Source organism: Ruditapes philippinarum, unplaced genomic scaffold (assembly GCF_026571515.1).
Source record: "Ruditapes philippinarum isolate M1 unplaced genomic scaffold, ASM2657151v2 ctg3619_1_1_1_1, whole genome shotgun sequence".
Classification (NCBI taxonomy): domain Eukaryota; kingdom Metazoa; phylum Mollusca; class Bivalvia; order Venerida; family Veneridae; genus Ruditapes; species Ruditapes philippinarum.
In genome coordinates, this window is record NW_026861676.1 from 135,609 (window position 1) to 159,164 (window position 23,556).

A 23,556-nucleotide genomic window follows, 5' to 3' on the forward strand; every position below is an offset into this window, starting at 1 on the left:
GCATGTATTAAAGGGGAATAAGTAAGCTTGATTTGTCAAGTAAATGTGTAACATTCATTACATACATGGATAAATGTTACATCACGTTGTGAAATGCAGTTTGTTTAGATAATGTCTGAAGTGTTTTATACTTGTTAAGCAAATGATAGATGTCACACATCTAATATTAATAACTTCAGAAAAATTCACATAAGTCTAAACAATTTCAAAATGTAAAAATCTACAATACAAAACTTTAAACCTGTCGCAGTGATCATAAAAATTCGTCCAAATATCTTGATATTGTTAATTTCAAAATTACTAAAACTTTACTCTTTCTTTTTGGTGACTAAGCTTCAAAGTTTTCGAGAAACTTAGTTTGATCAAAACATGAAGTAATCAAGCCAATATTACATTTTAAAAGATAATATCGTGTAACTAGGTGTTTTTTCTAGTAACAGGTTATGGTAAATATTTCACTATCAAGGAAATCGAAAGTAATATCATTATCATACTTAGATCTAAATGATAAAAATGTGTGCTTGTGTATTCATAACTGTGTATTTCAACAGTTAATCTAAAACTTGTACATGACTTAGATGCAAAAAAAAAAAAAGAAGAAGAAGAAAAAAGGCTGGGTGGTATTTTTTTTCAACTAAAGGTTTTTATATTAGTTAAAAAGTGTTATTTAATGATGTTTAATGATGATATACAGGGACATGTCAACATCTTAAAGAATTTGTTTACAAAGTCATGGTTTTGAATATGTATAGGAAAGTCAAACAGTTAAATCAGAAATATACTTTATAGCACACTTTGTAAATAGGTTAAAAGATATATACAAACAAGAATGTCATTCATCTGTAACTTCTAATGTAAACTTGTCATTATTATGGTACGTTTAAGGAAAATTTTACATATGAATGTTACTTAGATGTTTTAGACATTTGAAAATTTAGATATATATACTCTAATCTTAGAATTATAGGGTCACACCATCTTGAAATTGAGGTTGGTCGACAAAAAAGATATTGAGGGAAACAGATTATGCACAAAATGTTCTAAGAATGTAATAAAAAAATGTATTAGAAGATGAGTTTCTTTTTTTACTATGTTGTGATTTTTATTCAGAACTAAGAAAATTATATCTACCCATTAAGAACCTAAATGCAGCAACCCGAAACAAATTTAATATATTAATTTCTACAAAAATTGATGATATTATAAAGCGTACAGTTGTATTTCGCTTTTTAAAAAAGGAAGTTAAACAATCAATATGTCTTTGTTACACAATGATAAATAAGAAAACAGAATATTTTTGTGCTTTACAGTCATTTTCAGTTAAATATATAAAGTATATGTTTAAACATTGTGCACATGCTTTAATTTTTTTGATAATTGTTTTTGTTTTTTTTTGTAAATATGGTTTTGCATGGGCCGGAGGCCTTAGAGCTAAATAAAGGATTTGTACCTTTGTACCTTAATCAATATCTTCTTAAATGTGCTGCTTGTTTTTACCAGTCAAATGAGAGATTGTATATTTCGAAGATACGAAACGTTATTTCCTTCTCAACTTTTTATATTTGGTAAAAATATTCAGGTGTACGTGCGTGTTAATGGGTCTTTTAATATATAATTTGTATGAAAACCTTGAAATTTAACATTTTCTTATTCTTAACATTCAGTTCAAGATGTAAAAATACAAGTCAAAACGAAATGTCTTTTTTAAAATATTTCATTCCGCATTACTTCATTTCGGCACAATACAATCTTTTGCGAGAGAATTAATGCAACATTTAAACAAGCAAAATGGAAATATCTCCTCTCATTTGCACACCATGCTAAATACACTATATTAATTAAAGATTCCCTCAAGTATACATTCAGACCAAGGTACAACACTATGACACAAATATGAAAATCACACCTCTCTTACAATAATATGATATATCGGTACAACTATAGAGCAATATCTTTTTAAATTTCTTTTAAACAATAATCTTATTTATGCAAAACAAAAGGAAAAAACCGACATAATACAAATTTTGCTAACATTTATAACTGCTCCCGATTTCTCTTTGTATTACGTTGATACTTAAGCCTCATTGCCATACATAGATCCCTGACCTGTCAAATTCGAATTATCAGATTAGTAGATACAAGAATTTCACCACAAGCTTTTTGCTAACAAAAGAGCACATGTCAATGTTTGTGGTTAAATACATTGTTATTCAAATTAAAGGCCAGAGTAGGCATCTATCAATTGCCTTTGGTCTTTCCATACCTACCATAAGTATAAGATATATGAAAGGCATGTACCAAGATAGCATCGGAGATACAAGACAAGTAATAAAGTTGGAGAATCGGTAAGTTAGTTTGACGGCATGACGAAAGACGGGTAAATTATGAAGAAATGACAAAATAATGCTGAATAATTCGGGAAGATTATATAACGTAACTGTCATATTTTGGATGAGGTAAAACATTTCCTTATATCAATGTAACTTTACATAATCATTCAGAATTTTAGCATGTGTAGTGAGCTTCTAGGGAATATAATGAAATGACGGTTATCAAATAAATCCATCAATTGAAAAAATGGTTTTAGTAAGGTGGGATAAACAAAAGTAAGCTTTATATCATTCAGAGTAATCGTAGTAATGTTTTCAGTAACGTGGGTAATGAAGTGTAAGCTTCCTCTGCTTTAGAGTACGCTGAGTAAGCTTCAAGTTAACTGGGTAATTTAGAATTACGTTAACATCCTTCTTAGAATCAGCTGAGTAAAGATTGATGCTGGTTAGGCAGTAAAGTGAAAGCCTTTTATCATTCAGAGTAAAGTGAGTAATGGCTCTAGGAAGGTAGGTATTTATGAGTAAGCTTGATCTGCTTTAGAGTAATCTAGGTAAGCTTAGATTAACCAGAGTAATCTAAAGTAAGGTAAATATGGTTCAGAATGAGTTTAGTAACGATAAAAGTAAGGTGGGTAATCAACATTAAGGTTGGTTCATATCATTCAGATTGATCTGAGTAATGGCTTCAGAGTAAGCTAGGTAAACTTATATATATCTGTGTAATTTAGAATATGTTACACATAATTCACAAACAGTTCAGTAAACATAGGAATAAGGTTGGTAATCAAGAGTAAGCTAAATATCATTCAGAGTAATCCGAGTAATTGCTGGATCGAAAGGTAATCAACAGTAAGTTGGATCTTCTTTATGGAAAGGTGAGTAAGCTTAGAGGTACTTGGGTGATACAGGGTAAGCAAAATATCGTTCAGAGTAAAATGAGTAACCATAGGATTAAGATGGGTAGTCCAGGGTTAGCATGATATGCTTCAGGTTAGGCTGGGTAAACTTAGATTTATCTAGGTAATCTAGAGTAAGGTAAATATTGTTTAGAATCAGTTTAGTTAAGACATGAGTAAGCTGGGTAATCAAGAGTTAGCTAAATATCATTCAGGGTAACCAGAGTAAGCTTTATATGATGGAGAGTAATCTTAGTAATAGTTGTAGTTAGGTGTGTAATCAAGAGTATTTTCATCTGCTTCAGAGTAAGCTGTGTAAGGTTTAAGTTACTTGAGCAATCTAGAGTAAGGTAAATATGATTCAGAATCAGTTTAGTAAAGGCATGGGTAAGCCATATATCATTCGATGTAACCTGAGTAATCAGTGTCAGGTGGGTAATCAAAAGTAAGCTCAATTCGGTTCAGAGTCACCTAGGTAAGCTGGGAGCTATCTGGGCAATTAAGAGTAAGGTAAATATGATTCAGAATCAGTTGAGTTTAGACAGCTGTATGGTGGGTAATCAACAGCAACCTATATATTATTTCAGAGCAATATGACTAATGCTTGAAGTAAGGTTGGTAATCATGGGTAAGCTTGATCTGCTTCAGAGTAAGCTCAGTAATCTTAAAGTTCCCTGAGTAATCTAGGGTAAGGTAAATATGATTCAGAATCACTTGCGTAAACACACGTGTAAACGGGGTAGTCAAAGTAAGCTTGATTTGTTTCAGACTAATCTGGCTAAGCTAAGAGGTACCTGGTGGTAAAGATGAGGCAAACTATCCTACCTGGGTGAACATGAATAACATCTATCAGAGTGACGTTAATAATCAAACAAGTAAGGTTGGTTAACAAAACGTAAGCATACGAGTTAGGAGTAAGAGTTTGCATAGGAGTAAGGTTTGTTTGGGAGGTGAATCCTAGGGCTCGAACCAGGTCAATGACTCCGACCTCTTATTTCTTTATGTATATGCTCCATAAATGGAGTTTAATTTTCACTTCCCACTACTTTTTATATTTATTCCACATGCGTCCAGACTTTCCTTGCAAATTTTACAAAATGCATAGTAGGCACAGCCGACCCGATTGACTCTGCACCATAACAAACATCACTAAAACATTCCTCTTTCTAAATGATAATCTGTATTATTTTTCTCCGAGTTCTCATTCCATGTTTTCTATTTTTAATTATTTTTTCTTATTTTGGCAATATGTAAAATATTTCAAACAAAACAGCATATAAGTTAAAGTGCATTCTTCTCATAAATTAACAATCCAATTATAATTATAATATAAAAATCCCATTTCATATGCCACGCTCAACAACACTGAACAAAATAACGCCACAAATAGTCTCCATCTTGGAAACTTCAAATGATCTTATCAAACTGAATATATATCTATCCACGTAGTATTTTCCGCGGGAATTCAGAAAAAAAGAATATATTTTTAGTAACAAGAGAAGAAAAACAACAAAACCTTGAACCATTTCCTTTAAGAATTTTTAAAACATTCACAATATTATTTCAACATCATTGGTCACAATAAAAATTAATACAATCAATCAACAACCACAACATCTTTATCAACAAATACATTTAAATAAAATCCACGTGACAAAATGAACCAATCAAAACGATTGATCAATGGCCGCCATTTTGTTCAATAATCAATCTTCGTATTTGACTGCATTCCTAACCCTAACCTTTACCCTAACCATCATCGGTTCAGCTTCGTATCAGCATCGGATTAGGTTCGGTTCAACTTCGAATCCGCTTCGATTCACCTTCGAATCAGCTTCGGTTCAGCATCGGATCAGGTTCGGTTTAACTTCGGTTCAGCATCTATCGTATAAGCTCGGGTTTATTCACAAATCAGGATAGGTTTATCTTTGAATCACCATCGGATCAGCTTCGATTCAGCATCAGATCAGGTTCGGTTCAGCTTCGAATCAGCTTCGGTTCACCATCGGATAAGCTTCGGTTCACCATCGGACCAGCTTCGGTTCAGCATCAGATAAGGTTCGGTTCCCCTTCGAATCAGCTTCGGGTCAGCTCGGATCAGTTCCGGTTCAGCATCGGATCAGCTCCGGTTCAGCATCTGATCAGCTTTGGTTTAACTTTTATCATATTAGCTCGGGTTCAGTGACAAAACAGGATCGGTTCAGCATTATATCACCTTCGGTTCAGCTCCCAATCAGCTTCAATTCAGCTTCGGATCAGCTTTGGTTTAAATTTTATCATTTCAGCTCGGGTTATGCCACAAATCAGGATCGGTTCAGCTTCCTATAATCTTTGGTTCAGCATCGGATCAGCTTCGGATCAGCTTCGGTTCAGCTTCGGATTACCTTTTATCATCTGAGCCAAGGTTCGGTAACAAATCAGGATCGGTTCAGCTTCGTATCACCTTCGGTTCATGTTGGGATCAGCTTCGGTTAAGCTTTTATCGTATCAGCTCGGGTTCAGTCACAAATTAGGATCAGTTTAGCTTCGTATCACCTTCGGTTCAGCTTCGAATCAGCTTCGGATCAGCACCGGATCGGATCCGGTTCAGCTTCTATCATTTCAGCTCGGGTTCAGCCACAGACCAGGATCGGTTCAGCTTCCTAAAGTCTTTGGTTCAGCATCGGATCAGCTTTGGATTAGTTTCGGTTGAGCTCCATTTCATCTTGAATCATGTAATCTCGGACTCAGTAACAAATCAGAATAGATACAGCCGTGAAAAGAGGGAAAGAGGAAGCTGACCGAAGCTGAACCACGATAAAAAAGGGTGAACAAAGTTTAAATAGGGCTGAACTATTTTCTTACCACTAACCCTTACTCTAATCTAATATTATCTTATTTTCATTAATCGGAAAGCAAAGGTACCTGGTCCCCCCGGACTTCAAGCCGATATTAGCTTCTCAAAGGAAGGGGTATCATTGGGCGCCACCCAACTCATTGTCGCCAGGTTTTACTCAAAATTCACTGTCCCTAAAGACCGCAAGTAGTCATGAACCAAAGCAAAATTAAACACAAATCTAACACAAGCAACTATTTCCTATCGAAATCAAATACCTTATTATGGAATACCATATAGAAATTGCCATAATCCATGTTTATCATTTATTAATATCCAAATCAAAATAACAATTTCAATTCACATTCTGCACGTTTTATAAATAATTTAATCCACCATTTAAATAACACACACAAAATCATTTTAGCCTCCCTCAAACAAAGCAATATCAAAAAAGACATTGTCTCATTCAATTTGTATTTAGAAGCGCGCGCATACATATTGAAAGAAAAACACGTGACTATTCCGACCAATCAGAAAAAAGTGTTGCATAAACCGTTGTTGCATTTCGTATTTATCCCTTACCCTAACCCTAACCTCAGGAAAAAGTGTTGCATAAACCGTTTTTGCATTTCGCATTTATCCCTTACCCTAACCCTAACTCTAACCCAATTTCAATTTCAAATTCATTTTCCATCATAAGGGGTGACATCTTGGGGGTGACATCTGTCGGTTTTACCCTATACCCTAACCCTAACCCGACACCCTAACCCGACACCCTAACCCTAACCCTGACACCCTAACCCGACACCCTAACCCGACACCCTAACCCGACACCCTCTCCCTAACCCGGTGGTGAAGTGACATATCTTAAAGGTGATTCAAACAAGCGATTATCAGTTATTAACTGACATTTAACATAAGAAATCAAATATGAAATACAATTTTATATTGATATCGATTTATATTACATATACAACATTGAACAATTTTTAATATTATAAAGAGTTTCAATGCACACGTTATTTGTTTTTGAATTCGATATACGGCAATGCAGATAACAAATCCTAAATGTAAATTTATGTATTTGTTGTTCTTACTTCCTTCGATTTCCTTTATTATGGGATAAATAACATATTTACGTTTGAGTGTAGCGAATTAGGAAATAAATATCACTCAACATTTTTGTCAAGTACTTTTATATCATTATGATATAAAATGGCTAATGATTATGATTTTAAATCGCACAATCAACAACATCTAAAACACTCTAGGATATTCACAGTACATAATAATTGTACTAACAATTTATATAAAAAAGTAGAATGAACATATGTCTGTTTAAAACGCATTTGTGATTCAAATGGCGTCCATTTGATATACGCTTTATATCTGGAAACCGCAGCCACTACCCACAGACAATAGCAAAGTAAAATTTCAGCACAGGATCAGTTATCTTTTTCTCCCCGTTCAACCCCTCTCACTTAGAGTAAGGCTTAATCCTGCCTTTATTCAACCGGCGAATAGTCAAAGCTTATTTTGCCCAATAACACAAAAGATTAGGCTTTGTTATAAAAAAAATGCTACACAACAACGTTTAAGAAATTACGGATTGATCTAATTCTGAGTTATTTAGCAAATAAATGGTGAAACAAAGATATAATATATTTAAAGTTTTATGTGATTTTTCATAAATAATGATGAACGCTTTTTTTGTTCTAGACCGATCTGCTATAATAAATATTATATCATTGTTTCAGCCTGAGACATTTAGCATGTATGCACCTAAATGCCACTGGTAAGTGTTCATTCTCTGTGCCCATAGGTTATTTCAGGACAAGTTCAGGAGTGTGTCAAAATACAGCACTATTCAATAGATTAATTAGTAAAGGCCAGGCTGCCTATAAGAAAAACGCAATGATATGATAATGAACACTTTATTACACAGAAATAAATAAACATTTCCCTTTTTAGAAAATGAAAATATAAATTGTACTTCTTTAAATAATTATTTAAGAGCATGTTAGTTGTTAGTTTTCCAAGCCCTTATTTGATTTATTTAATACTAACCTACAGTAGTTCCCAGCTGAATTTACACCTGCTAATGTATCGTTTTATTGAAATTGTTAAGATTATTATTATTATTATTATTATTGTTATTATTATTACATTAATTCTTGAAACAAGTGTATGTGAACATTATTCTTATTTACAAATACTTTCTCGGGCTATAAACATTCATGTTTAATAAAACTTTGATAATATCACATATTAAAATTGACCATAAGTAATACATATTATTCTGTGATGATACAAGTGAGCACACATTTCGGAGGGTACAACGTCAAATATATGCATGAAAAATATAACTGAAAGATGTCATATAAAGACATTCATTAAGATAATACAGTACTTTTTCGAACTATTCTGTTTAACTGATACCAGGCCTCGACATTAGCGGTGGTCCGTTGGTCCAAGACCACTTGATTTTGGCAAGGACCACCTAATTTTAAAACCCACTGGTCCGTCGGACCACTTGAATTTTCTGGTTGATGAAAGGCTCATTTGGGAGAATGGCGATTTGGTCAAAAACATGTTATATAATTTTGTTTAAAATCATGTGTCCGATGTAGATGTATATGGTTCATTAATCTCTGATTAGTTAAAGAAGTTCTTAAGTCATCAATAACTTTCATTTTAAGTCGCTAAAATTTTGTTTATGCACGTTAAAAGAGTTAAGAATTTATGATATTAATTTAGGTACAAAATTCATTCAAATGGTGCAAGTAATTTTGCATCATCTGATAACCACGGCGGAACTATTAACACTTATGTTATGTTACATGTTAATCAACCGTGAGTATCTGATGATGGTAATTATATGATATCGGATAAACTTAAATTATTACGGCAGCAAACGAAAGAAACTGAAAAAAAATACATCTAGTAATTCTATGCCATTTATCTTTATTTTAACTGTATACAACGATAAGAGATTCATTTCTTCTAGAGTTAAAATTATTTTAAAAGGTTAAAAAAAACCAATGTCAAAAACAAGCAACAGGGAGGTAAAATACTGCATTATAAATCTGTGAGAAAAATAAGATAAACTATAGTTATATACAACGTTGTTATTATTTTAATAATTTAGATATTTCCTTTTTTAAAGACAAGAATAAGATACTTTATTAGTTTCATTACAAATATTAATATATAAAAGATACTATGTTATTATCATGATTAAAAGACGTACCACGTATCAGCAATGAATATTTGAATAACAGTAAGAAAATAACAGACAGAAATGGCTTCTCTATATTATTTCACTATTCCCTAACTTTAGTTGAGGGAGAAATCACTTCACATAAATAATAGCTCTGTTGTGTATTTTTGAATGAGATAAAAACAAACAAACAAATAACTCTACGATCAAATACCTACTGACTTGCTCTCCCTTTTCTGATTAGATGAAAAATATATATCTAAAAATATCTGTTTTCGTTAAAGGTTAATAATACATCTTTGTCATAAAGTTTAAACACTTTTTTCTACACTTGCAGTAAAATGATATAATAATGATAACTGACCACCTGACTTCTGGAAGGACCACCTAAATTTTAAATCTAGTGGTCCGGCGTACCACCTGCTAAAAAAGTTAGTGTCGAGGTCTGGATACTAAAAATCTTAAATATATATAAGAACTGAAACAAATAAAAATCAGACACTAATATAATCTATAATCGTGCAAATCGATTAATTCATATCGTTGCAGGATTGAATACAACTTAACTTTACTTGAATCATCTAATTGAAATATGATTTTGTTGTCAAATTGTATAGAAGAGATATTTCATATAATTAAAACTGCAATATATAAAATAAATACCACATACATGCACTTAAAATAAAACTTGTTGATGTAAAATGTGACTTTACATCCAAAACATGCGTTAAAAATGAAATATGTGTCACTCGATATTTTTCAATTATTTATTCTCTTGGAAACATGTTTTAATTCCTATTTTTGATAATAATTACACACGTTATTTTTTATATTGGTAAAGAAATTTAGTAATATGCACAATACAAAACACCTGTAAATCATAAGTGACAAACGAAATTCAGGTTGTCTACCATAGATAGCTAAATATCTGTGATATCTATTACCTATGATGTAGAAGTTATTGATTGTGTATTCTGGCTTTTCAACAAAATTTAAACATACACATTAGATATAATAATATTAACATGATGATGTGGCAAAGGTACAAAGTGTTTTTTTCTTGTTTGTTGTCTTTGTTTATTTGTTTTTTTTTTCACCCAATACGACAGCGGAGTCATTATATTAGCTTTATCATTTTTCTATAAAATATGTCGTTAGAATACTTCAATAGAGCATGACAATGCTAAAACGAGATTATTATACCAGAGGAAATCATTTGATAATGGTTCTCCATTGGGTCGCTGACAATATTTGTCTCCGATGTTTTTCAAAGTTGTTTTTTCAGTGCTTTCATTCTTAATATTTGAACAGGATTAAAATTCAACTGATGTTATGATTTTAAAATATAACAGACATTACAAATTGTTTGTTGCCCTGTTTTTAATGTTTGCTGCTTTAATAGGTTTATACACAAGTTTTGTCAATAACGGTGAACACAATACATTTCAATCAGTATGGTACCAGCTTCAGCCTTCAAAGGAAAGACAAATATCAAGTTCTGATAACATACATGAAACAAAGAAACTTTCAAATAAAGATGTCGTAAACAAGAAAAATGTTACCCTTAGAAGGAAGGCAAAATTGTTAACTAATACAGAATTAAATAACAGGAATATAAAGCTTAAATTTGAAACAAAAGTACAAACTGGAAAAGGAAATACTACCCACATTGGAAACAGTAAAACAAAAAGTGGTAAGTGCACGAAGAAAGAAGTTGTATTGTCTCAAACACAAATGCCTATCACGGGTCTAGTCAGCTTTCCAGGATCTGGTAACACGTGGACCCGACATCTTATACAGCAAATGACAGGTATAAAATATATATTTAACAGTGCGACAGTTCAATAATTGACAGAAATACTTATTTGACCCAAAATCAATGGTGTGACAATATAAAAGCGATAACTTCAAATTCAAATCACCGTTGGTCTATTTCATTAAGTGTGGAACAAAATAACCAAAGATGTCTACGTTAATGATGTATATGATTTAAGACGCATGCGGTATTTAGTTATTTACTATACTATATGATTCATTGACTTGACAGCCCTAATTAAATGCAATTTAAATTTCTAAATACTGACATTTCCCCTGTATTGTTTGTATGTAAAAGCACAGTTTGCCTCATGAACAATTTTTTTTTCCTCTTTAGAAAGGACAAAAATAAAGAAAAAAAAAACAATTTTATAAAACTTTATATTACAGGACTTGGCACATCCAGTGTGTATTGTGACCAAAGGCTCAGAGTACGAGGTTTTCCGTATGAATGTCAACTTGACAAATCAAAAACTGTGGTTGTAAAAACCCATAATACAGGGCAGTTTAAAATGTTCTCAAAGATAGTTTTGCTCCTAAGAAATCCATATGACGCCATCCTCTCTTTTGCAAACTTTAAGGCTGGACACACAGGTCATCCAACGGAAAATGTTTTGATTGAAGGTAAAGTTCATATGAAAAACGTATTATATACATTTAGTCTGTATTCTAGGTATTTTTAAATGAGTGAACATGTTAAGGAAATACACAAAACAATCGACTTTTTAAATCATATTTTCATTTCGCTTTTGAATTTTGTTTGAATAACCCTATTGTAAATGGTATCGATATGTTTCCTAGCATGCGGTTAAAATCATATTCGGAAGAGTAAACCTATGTATCTATATTATTGTTATTAATATAATTAATACACATGTATGTCTATGGAATTTCCCAAAATATTGGTTGGATCTTACAGAAATCAGTAGGACTTTCGATCACAGGTTGCGTTGGTATGTCAGTCTGACAAGAAACACAACAAAGAAATTCAAAGGACCAGTGCACGTTATGCAGTATGAAAAACTTCAAACAAACATGCCACGTGAGCTGAAAAAACTTGCGTCCTTCTTTGATTTAAATATCTCTGATAGAGATATAGAATGTACTGTACAACTTCAGGAGGGAAATTTTCATCGTTTGACAAAAGAAAAGAAACATTTAGAACTTCTGCGAGCCGTCTTTTCAAAAGAAAAACTTGTACGACTACAAGAAACTGCGAGGTATTCTGAGAAAATGATAAAAAATGCTTATAATATAAATGTTGACCTAGGTGGTCAAACCGAGAAAATCTTACTACAAGGTTCCTAATGTGAATAAGAATTTTATATTGTCTGTGTCTTTGTCATTGAAGAGCGTTAAAATTAAATTCTAAAACAAATTTTATGATTTAAGAAAAAATGGTGAATTGTGTGTTATAAAATAAATAATTTTACTAATAGTCTTCAATTTTATTGCAATTTTGTTATTGTCACCTTACTCATAAGGAAGTTGCTAGCCGTACGGGCTCATGTTGCTAGCCATGAATTGTCGCCTGATGTAAGTCAAATACGAGTTTCGATATTTAATTTATTTCAATGAAAACGATTTGCGAGTATTGCTACTCATGAAAATGTTCATACAGGCAGTGTTTCCTTGCGCCAAATTACATTCACGAAAAATGATTAAATGGTTTATAAACAAGTACTTTCAAGCGTCAGACACAACTTTTTCTAATAAATAACCATATACCCAGTACCCTATAGTTTTTTCCCATTCTAAATATATTCGTTGTTTTTTCTAGCCTGATTTCCAGTACGGTCCAGTGGCCCTAATGTATTTGTCTACGGTCCCGGTTATAATTGAACCAAGTGTTACGAGCTAAACGCAACAAAGAAGATAACTCAGCAACAAATTTTACAATTTTCTAATTAAAGAAAAACAGTTATTTACAATAATACAAAAAATATGAAAAAAAATATAAACTCACAATTATCCAAGATTCAAATTTAACGAAATGTCCCAAAGTTTAACTCACATTTTGAAATTCAATTGTCCACAACTCAAATTAAATCAATGTGCAATGTCCACAGAAGAATATCACAATATGTCCAAAATGTCCAATATGTCCCAAACAGAATTACAGAATCAAAACTTATGTTAGCATTAAATAGCACAAAATTAGTATATCAACATCACACAATATCCCAAATTAGCACACACACCGAATAACAAACATTCATCATATATATACTATCAATGAACAATCTAGAGTACTAAACTACTTAGAAAAAGAATTTTCGAGAATGAACATGAAATAACTTTCTTTAAAGAAGATGTATGAACATAAACAAATATAAACATCAAATAAACAAAATTATTAAAAAATGATAGTGGCATGAGTACATATCGAACCCACGACATCGCGATTATCAGTCCTGCGCTCTATCTACTGAGCTATTCAGGAAAAAGATACTAAACACATTTTGAATAAATGTCTCTCTCTAATTGAAAATCTGTTGTTTTTTCTCCGAGTTCTCATTCCATGTTTTCTATTTTGCACTGTTTTCTTTATTTTGGTAATAATTATGTAAAATATTTCAAACAAAACAGCATATAAGTAAAAGTACATACTAATCATAAATTAACAATCCAATTATATAATATAAAAATCCCTTTTTTCAAATGCCACGCTCAACAACACTGAACAAAATAACGCCACAAATAGATTCCATCTTGGAAACTTCAAATGATCTTATCACTGCATATATATCTAACCACGCGGCGTTTTCCGCGGGAATTCAGAGCAAAGGAATCTTTTTTAAGTAACAAAGAAAGACAAACAACAAAACCTAAAACAATTTCGTTTAAGATTTTCAAAAACATACAAAATAAAATTTCTGTAACGTACGATCCATAGAACAAATGAAAAACATTTTTTAAAAAAATACACGTGACAAAATGAACCAATCAAACAATTTGATCAATGGCCGCCATTTTGTTCAATGATCAATGTTCGTATTTGACTGCTCCTTAATAGTTTAATCCCCTATTTTAATAACACATATTTTTTTTATCTCACTTAAACAATGCATCTTCAAATAAGACATTTGTCTCATTCAATTTGTATTTGGAAGAGCGCGCATCCATATTGAAAATAACACGTGACTATTCCGACCAATCAGAAAAAGTGTTGCTTAAACCGTTGTTGCATTTCGTATTTATCCCTTATCCTTACCCTAACCCTAACCCTAATCCCTAACCCCTAACCCTAACCCTTAACCCCTAACCCCTAACCCTAACCCTAACCCAACTTTATTTTGATGCTCATATAATCATTAATCAATCAATCAATCATCATCATAATCATCATCATCATAATCATCATCATCATCATCATCGTCATAGTCATCAACATGAAGAGTGCCAGAGTCCCTGCTGTTGTCTTGATATCTATTCTCTCATCACATAAATACATAATATCGCCAAAGTTTTATCAGTAACGATCGTCGATGACTGGAGTCGACAAAATGGCTAAAATAGATATTTAAAGACACTAACCTTCCATTTAATTATCCATAAAGTAACACAAAATTGTTCATCACGTTGAAAAAAAAGTATTACAAGATGGCGACATCATGTGACTATATCGACCAAAGTCTATTAGGATGCCCGCGAACATATTTTCATAAACACGTGACTTACTCAGCCAATAAATTGACAAGTGGGCGGGGCAAGAGACATGGCTTATGACCCCAGTCTATGCCTATACCCTAACAATGACAATACGTGCGCAACTTAAAAACACGTGATTTTATTGATATGACAATTTTTAAAAGTCACATGCCTATACGTATTAATAGTATATGTATCATGTGACTTCTATTTTTAGTAAAGACCGCACTTCTCAGACCGCATTTCGTACTTTTGCCTATACCCTAACCCTAACCCTAACCCTAATTACAAGGGTGACATCTTGGGGGTGACATCTGTCGGTTTTACCCTATACCCTAACCCTAACCATAACCCTATTACCATAATCCATGTTTATCATTTATTAATATCCAAATCAAAATGAAAATTTCAAATCACATTCTGCACGTTTTATAAATAATTTATTCTACCATTTAAATAACACACAAAAAACCCTTTAGCCTCCCTCAATCAAAGCAACTTTAAAAAAGACATTGTCTCATTCAATTTGTATTTAGAAGCGCGCGCAGACATATTGAAAAAACACGTGACTATTCCGACCAATCAGAAAAAAGTGTTGCATAAACCGTTGTTGCATTTCGCATTTATCCCTTTCCCTAACCATAACCCTACCCGTAACCCTTACCCTAACCCTACATATGGAAGAAAAAAAAAACAAGTGACTTTTCAGACCAATCAGAAAAAAGTGTTGCATAAACCGTTGTTTCATTTCGTATTTATCCCTTACCCTAACCTTAACCCTAAATCTTTTTAGCCTCTCTCAAACAAAGCAACATCAAAAAAGACATTGTCTCATTCAATTTTTATTTAGAAGCGCGCGCATACATATTAAAAAAACACGTGACTATTCCGACCAATCATAAAAATGTGTTGCATAAACCGTTGTTGCATTTCGCATTTATCCCTTACCCTAACCCTAACCCTAACCCTGTGGCAATGTTTTACATAGGGTAGAGAAATCGTAAGTACTTACAGATGAAGCTTGATTACTTATCTAAAATTTCAGTTGAATCTTTAACAGACCAAATAAGATGTTTGCCCATATTTTTATAAACTGCTTTACAGTACCTTGGTGGCCGTAAGACAAAAAATATGATAAACAAGATCAAAAAGGAAAGGCGGCGTTCAATGATCGCAACCCCTTAAAAGTCAATAAAATTAAAAGATTACTGGTAGTGAATAATGTAGAATTAGTACTATATGATCAGTAGAAGAGTGTGTCATTTAGACCAAATGGAGAAAGTTGAAATCAAAGCCGTCATTAAGTACCTCTGTAACAAAGGGATGTCCGCTAGATGGGTTCCCGCACAGTTGACTGACGACCAGAAGCGGACCCGGCTTGACATTTGTCAGATTTTTTTTTTCTCGCTACGAGGGTGAACCTGATTTATCTACCGGATCGTAACTCAGGATACAACATTGGTCCATCACTTCGATCCAGAACCCAAATAACAAAGCATGCGGCGGAAACACCTTGGCTTACCCCTTTCGAAGAAATTCTAGATTGATGGCTTCAAGTTGTGTTTATTTAATAGTCAAGGGATAATCATAATTGATTATCTTGATCAAGGTCGTACTATAAACTGTCCGTACTATGCACTCATGAGACGTCTGCGTCCAGAAATCGCGCGTAAAAGGAGGAGAACTGACTTAATGTGTTCTGCTCCTGCACGACAATGCACCAGCTCACACATTCCAAGTTGCGATGGCTTCCCCATCCCCCATATTCTCCGACCCGGATCCCCTTTGACTTCTACCTGTTTCCGAAACTGAAAACCAAGCTTCGTGGTAGACGTTTTGGAAGCAATGAAGGTGTCATGGAGGCGGTCAATGAGTTCTTTGAGGACCAAAATGGAGAGTTCTATTTTGAAGGGTCAAACAAGTTGGAGCACAGGTTGGTAAAGTGCATTGATTCTATTACGATTACGATTATAGTGGTAAGTAAGACCATAAGTTGGGTTCTCTGACTTCCCGAAATACATCAGGCCAAGACCTTTCTGATCAATCCTCGTACATAGTCTGCTGAAAACTCAACCTGAAGAAATGACTATAACATTAAATGCTAACAATGAACTGGTTATGATGCCGAAAGGTCAATAAATTCTTGTATTTCAACATTTTCCATTTGTATGGACATTTATGTGCAAGGTCATCCTGATTAGTTCTCACCCCTTTTTAACATAAATGAATGAGAGAAAGAGGGTATGGTCAGGCAGCTTTTAATTTTAATGGCAGGTCATTTCGCTCACATCGCCAAACGCACAAATTACCATTGGACACTATTTATTATGAATGATGGGTAAAATCAACTTCTTTAATAATTTGGATACCTTTTTGAGGATTTATAATGTTCCAATAAAAAAATAGACAAAAGCACAATCCCCTACCACTTGCATTATCATGTATGGTATTGAAATAGATTCCAAGAAAAGGACGTCCGTCTACCACATATAAAGTTGTAAAGATATGACAACTGCTGGGAGCTTAAATCTGTCGCAGAAAAGTAAAATTGAAGCAATTACAATCTCTTTTAGGCTTGCTTAATTTCGCTACATATAGTTTTAAACCAGAAAGTGCATCATTTACGGCGATTTTAAGATAGGTATGGCATGCCCTTCTTTGTATATTAGGTTAACTAAGGAAGCTAAAGCGGATTTTCAAATGTGGCATGAAAACTTGCATCCCACTTCTAATGCAACCTTAATACAATTACTGTGAAATAAACAATAGTTAGCAAAAACATACATATCTAGCACAAGGCTGCATGTACTTCCTAATGATTAGATAAATATTAAAAGGTATATAACAGAAGGTCTATAATTGTTATGCAAAGTCTGCGGCAAAGTAGAATGTCACTTCATTTACTGGTCAATTACATTACACTGAAATTAGTCACTTTTCTTTCATTACAAACTTTAATAAATGTATAAGTTAGAACAAGTTATATTAATGTTTTGTATTTTTCTTTTGAGATAGTTGGGATATCCCAGTTCGGAAGAAATTGTTCTGGCTTCCAAAAACTTTGAAAGCAGCATTATATTTAGTAAAGTTAAAAAAATATGGGAACAAAGTCACGCGTAAGATCTTCTATTCTGTGTAACATCTTTGTGTTAACGTTTTCCGTTTAATTTTATTCTTTAATTACGCAGATCTAAACAGACATAAGTAAAGATTAGTATATAAAGAAGTATTATATCCGGCTAATTTCAAAGAATGCAGTGCACAGCTGACCATTCCATTGCATATACAGAGCGTAAAAGCTCGCTTGTATTAACATAAATAATATGACAGCGGCCTGTCCTTTCCGGGGAAGATCGCAGTTATACATGATTCCAATATTACGCAAACTATTTAAAAAAAACAGATAAAAGACACAATACTTTGGATTTTCTAGTTTTAATGATCAAGTCATTCATTAAACGACCACGTAAATACTTTAAAACTGCAAGTATAAGTAAGGACAATCACATAATTAAGATTGATATAGGCATTCTGCTTAAACATATGCAAAATCTATCTTTAAAGTATCCCTATATTTTTATTTATATTCATTATATCTGTGTTCAAAAACTAGCAAGAGCACATTATGTTGGTATATTTGTGTTTTTCAATGAAACAACGTGCGTTGTAAATACAATGGACTCATTAGAATATTGTAGTTGAAGTTTAGCTCTTGGATTTTTCAGACTTCTGAATATTTTGAATCCATGGTGTTGGAATTGCTTCAATGTATGTAACGGTACAAATGGACTGGTATCACCCCAGTAATTTAGCATATAAGACCTAAAGTCATTGTCCTGTAAGCCTTTAGTACGTCGGCCGAAATGAATTTCAATCACCATTTGTTTTATAAATTTATTTGACTCTGATGCTAGGATTTGCGGTATAGCTTTCCATTCATCTCCTTCAATGTCTATTTTTTCAGAATGTCCAATACCTTCTGCAAAGTAAAAAAAAAAACATATACTAAAGTAATATTAAAATTTCTAAATACAGAATGCATATGTTTGAGATCTATATGACCGAAAATATATTCTCATACGTTATATCTCTTAATGCAAAAATGAAATTTATACTATAAGAAATACATTCTCGAGCTTTCCTGCTGACATTATTATTTATGTTATTATTTTATGAAATTTTAGAGAAGTGGTCTCTAGTAGGAATATTTCCATACCTTCTTTAGTTAGTAACACGCAGTGCTTCCTGATTTTAATTCATTATTTGTGTGAATATGTATATAATATTGTAATAAAATACAATAAGAAAACATTGAGTTAACAAAACAAGTCGGTAAGATTAATATTATTAGAAATTTGTACGAAAGGTTTATTTAATGCATAACGTAATTTCAACCAAGGTATTTATTAATCGGTTGTTCTTTATTCCTGGTCTTCCTGGTAAATTATATAATTATTTGGGAGAAAATTATTCTTAACATCTAAAATAGACAAAAATAGAAAAAAATGACTTTGGGATTGTCTTATTGTCGATGGGACACTTGCAGTGCAGTAAAAGAAAACACAACAAAAGAAAAAAAATGACACAATTTATCATCTTACCGAATCGTGGTTAAGGAGTTTTCTTATAGAAGACAATGTTTTCATATCCCAACAAAATATACTTTTATGATCAATGTCAGATAATCCAATGAGATGGAAGTTAATACCTTTTGGAATGCGATGTCCAGCTATAGGGACACTAAAAATGATAACACAAATTATTATTTTAATTCTTTGGTACATTTTGGATGAACTAAAATATTACGGCTATCCATCATTTATCTTATCTGCAGTTCAAAGAGTATGCAATAAATTTAATTAGTTTAACTAAAATGTAAAAAGACTTATGTGTTATTATTAGGGCCGGGAATTTTATTCGAATATTCGAATATTCGAAACACTACCGAATATTCGAACATTGAAAAACGAATACGAATATTCGAAAAAAAGAATGTTTTTTTATTACTTTCAAATTTCAATCGTAAATTAAACCTTTGACTATACTTGACCAGGTGTTAACACGTTTGTATGACACGTGGCAACGATTATCGCCAATTAACTGTGAAAACTTTGGGGTCTAGAACCCGTTTTACAGTTTGCAATTTACCTGTTTAACAGTTTCTAATGTAAATCTTTCCGATTTTAATTATCTTATTTATTGTTTTCTGTGCTAAAATCTTTCCGATTAATCAATAATTGTCTTAAATTTTGTGAAAACGAAAAAATCGACACGCATTAATCGGTGGTTAATGAAAGCATAGTAAGTGTCTATATTCCTTCAGAATATATTTTTTTCCGAAGAAATAAGACTCCGTGTGATATTTACTGCGTTATAGCTAAATTGATCTGAAGTATATTTCAAACCTTATCTAAAATTATAAATAAATAAAAAAAAAATTAATACAAGTTAAGTTTCAATATAATTATGTGTGATGATTCATGTTACTGTCAATCAAGTCACGTGAGTTACCTCCCGTTAATAAGACAAATGATCAGCAGTCGGATCAACTTGAAGGAAATCAAATTATGAATTTATTTCAAAAGTAAACATATACGTCGATTTACAATATATAAAACAAAAAACTTTTACATAGTTATAAATATATTTTTAATAGTTGATTATTCCAAGCATTTTAAAGTAGTATAGTATTCGACGCAATCAATTTCGGATACGTATACGTCAAAGAGAAATATTGGAACAAATGTTGTAAAAACGAATATTCGAATATATTCGAATATGGAAAACGAATATTCGAACCTCAAATTCCTTATTCGTTCCCAGCCCTAGTTATTATGTAAAAATCACTTTTTATTCATTCCGATAAAAAGTACACCGGGATATACAGACCAAAGACGGATGATTACATATCCTCACTGTTGCTATCTTTGTTTCTGGAAACAATTCAATACGCAAAGCAAGCTCAACAAGGAATGGCGTCGTGTTAGGGTAGGGTCATGTACAGACTCAATCAAATCGAGACTGCAATTTTCATGTTATTTTGTTGCTTCTAGTTCTTGTGAGGGATTTATTTTTCAAGGTGTAAATAAAAATGTTTGTTTGTACATTTTTATTTATAATGTATGTGTGTCCAGTGCACAAATGATATACACAAAAACAATTAAAGACTGTTCAATGTAATTTACATATACAAGTTTTAGGATTGCCAGTAACATTATATGACAGTTAAGTATATCGTTCGTCTTGTTTTAGAAAACATGCACTGTACATTGCCTAGCATACAAATTTTAAATTATGCAGCCAACTATACTTAATTTATATGCAAATTCTTTGAATTTAAAACAGTTTCTTTTTCTTTCTTCTTTTTATTATGTCTTGTTTTTTTAAAATAACCTTGGATCAAATGTATGTATTTCGCAATTGAATCTTCGGTACACGTCGTTTCAAAACCAAAATAAAAATGTGATCTATGGATAAAAAGAACGTAACTTAATATAATGGAAGTACAGTATGAATACTCTATAATATCAATAGTTCTAATACGGACGCGGTATACACAGAAATAAATAAAACAATAAAAACCTTCATATATATATATATATATATATATATATATATATATATATATATATATATATATATATATATATATATATATATATATAGAAAATACATAAGTTATATAATTTTCTTTTCATGTAGTTCAAGTGTTGGACATGCTCTTAAAGGTCGAAAGAACAGAAATACGTGATAATGTAAAAAGAAACATGGGAAAGTAAGATTTTTGTAAATTCTATTACATACTATAATCCATACTAATCTGAAGTTTTAAAGTGGCCTTTTAAATTTTCAGTATTTATGTTTACTTTTAATTTTCATTAAAACTCACTTAAAGTTGATCATTAACTTAAGTTAAGATAACTTTCAAAATTTCTAAAGGGCAGATAACGATGAAAAACATTTTTGCTTGTTATTTTTCCATTTTTCATAAATTTCTTTTTTTTCAGTGAAAATGATATCACAAACGCCATTGGACATTAACATATCCTCCGGACAGACGAGTGGTGGTGAGAGAAGGTCATATATCTAAAAGCATCACACCTTCAAATTCGTGCTAATTCTTCTGGATATTTATTAAAAGTTTAACTTTGTGAAGTAACTAAAAGGAAGTATTTTATACGTTAGTGACAATTATCAAAAGGAGGTCAAAATATGCAAAATAGCACTAAATGTTATAATAGTAATGCTGTATAGAAATATAGTTAAAATACTGCAAATCTGTCATTAATTGCTTGAAACATTATATTTTCCGAATCTTTTAACTTTTCTTAAAATTATAATATTTTTATTATTTTGTTGAAAAGGCAAACTTTGATAGAAATGTACATACATGCACATTGTTTTGTTCCTTAATATTTGATATGTTTTCTTAGTTTTATTTATGTCACTGTTTTTGTAATACTGTTTAAACTTATTTTATGTTTTATTTTGTTGAATTTATGAAATGTATTTAGCCTTGCAGAATTTACTAAAACTGTATGTATCAACTTTAAATATTTTAAATAAAAACAACATAAAAACATATTTTTGATTTATTATTTTGTTATACATTTCATTGGAATGAAAGTTACTTAATAGAATGAGTTACATTAAATTTGAGCCATAAAATATTTATAACATGGTAAAACAAGAAGGATTAGTAAAATGATTAGATTAAGGTCAGATTTAGGGCAGAAAAGGATTAAGATTTAGGTCGGAAAATGGTCAGATTGAGGTCGGAAAATGGTCAGAAACTGGTTAGATTTATGTCGGAAAATGATCAGATTCGGGTCGGAAAATGCTCAGAAACTGGTAAGATAATGGTCAGATTTTGGTCAGAAACTGGTTAGATTTAGGTCGGAAAATGGTCAGATTGAGGTCGGAAAATGGTCAGAAACTGGTTAGATAATGGTCAGATTTTGGTCGGAAAATGGTCAGATTTTGGTCAGAAAATGGTTAGATAATGGTTAGATTCTGACGTCTACCTGACGTCAGATTATTACGTCAAAAAACACTTTCAAATCCAACCGTTTTTCCGACCGTCATCCGACGTCAGAACCTGACTTAAATCTGAAGTCATTGTGACGTCTTGTGTTTGCTGGGTATGAGCACGTGTTTTCATTGCAAACATCATGCAAACATCATGCAGTTCCGCACAATGATACGGGGGCATCCATCGTCAAATTAAATGTTACGTCTTAAGACAGAAAGATGCTATATAATTGACCCTCCGCGAGAAATAGCTGAAGAAATACATGTATGTTCCGTCGTTCTTACAATCATAAAATAATAAGATATAAATAAAATCTTAACAGCGAAACATAACAGCCCGTTTAAATGTCCGATGATCCAACATACACGTATAATTGTTTGACGGACGTTCCTAAGAATAACGCCTTATGACAGGTAATCAAGGAAACTCAAACCCAAACAATATACAGTACAAACTTGAGTAAAACACAACGAAGTACGCATTACGCATTTCAAAATATAAGATAGGTACAAACCAATTAAGTACTATCTTATTCATTTAACACTTAAGGAACTAATTTTGTATTGCAAGTAGACTGTACAATATCCGTAGACATTACAACCAAGCGAAAACAATTTCCGTCGATAACCCTATTTACATGATTTACCTTACAAGCACAATTCACTTATAAACCAAGATATACGTTGCTTAAAATATTGTTCAAAACTTCGCTTTTTCAAATACATGTTTCATTATGACCCGGATGCGCATAATTGACAGGTATGTAATACGATGACATCTTATTTTCATTCATT

The 23,556-nt window shown here is 32.1% G+C and overlaps 1 protein-coding gene across 1 annotated transcript; it reads left to right on the forward strand.

The window, feature by feature from the left end:
* The first annotated feature begins 10,452 nt into the window (after window positions 1-10,452).
* Window positions 10,453-12,514, forward strand: LOC132716480 (WSCD family member GA21586-like). Its single transcript, XM_060699765.1, has 3 exons — window positions 10,453-11,074; window positions 11,470-11,703; window positions 11,999-12,514. The coding sequence occupies exons 1-3, from the start codon at window positions 10,597-10,599 to the stop codon at window positions 12,385-12,387; spliced, it is 1,101 nt and encodes a 366-aa protein (XP_060555748.1). The 5' UTR covers window positions 10,453-10,596; the 3' UTR covers window positions 12,388-12,514.
* Window positions 12,515-23,556: the final 11,042 nt, after the last annotated feature.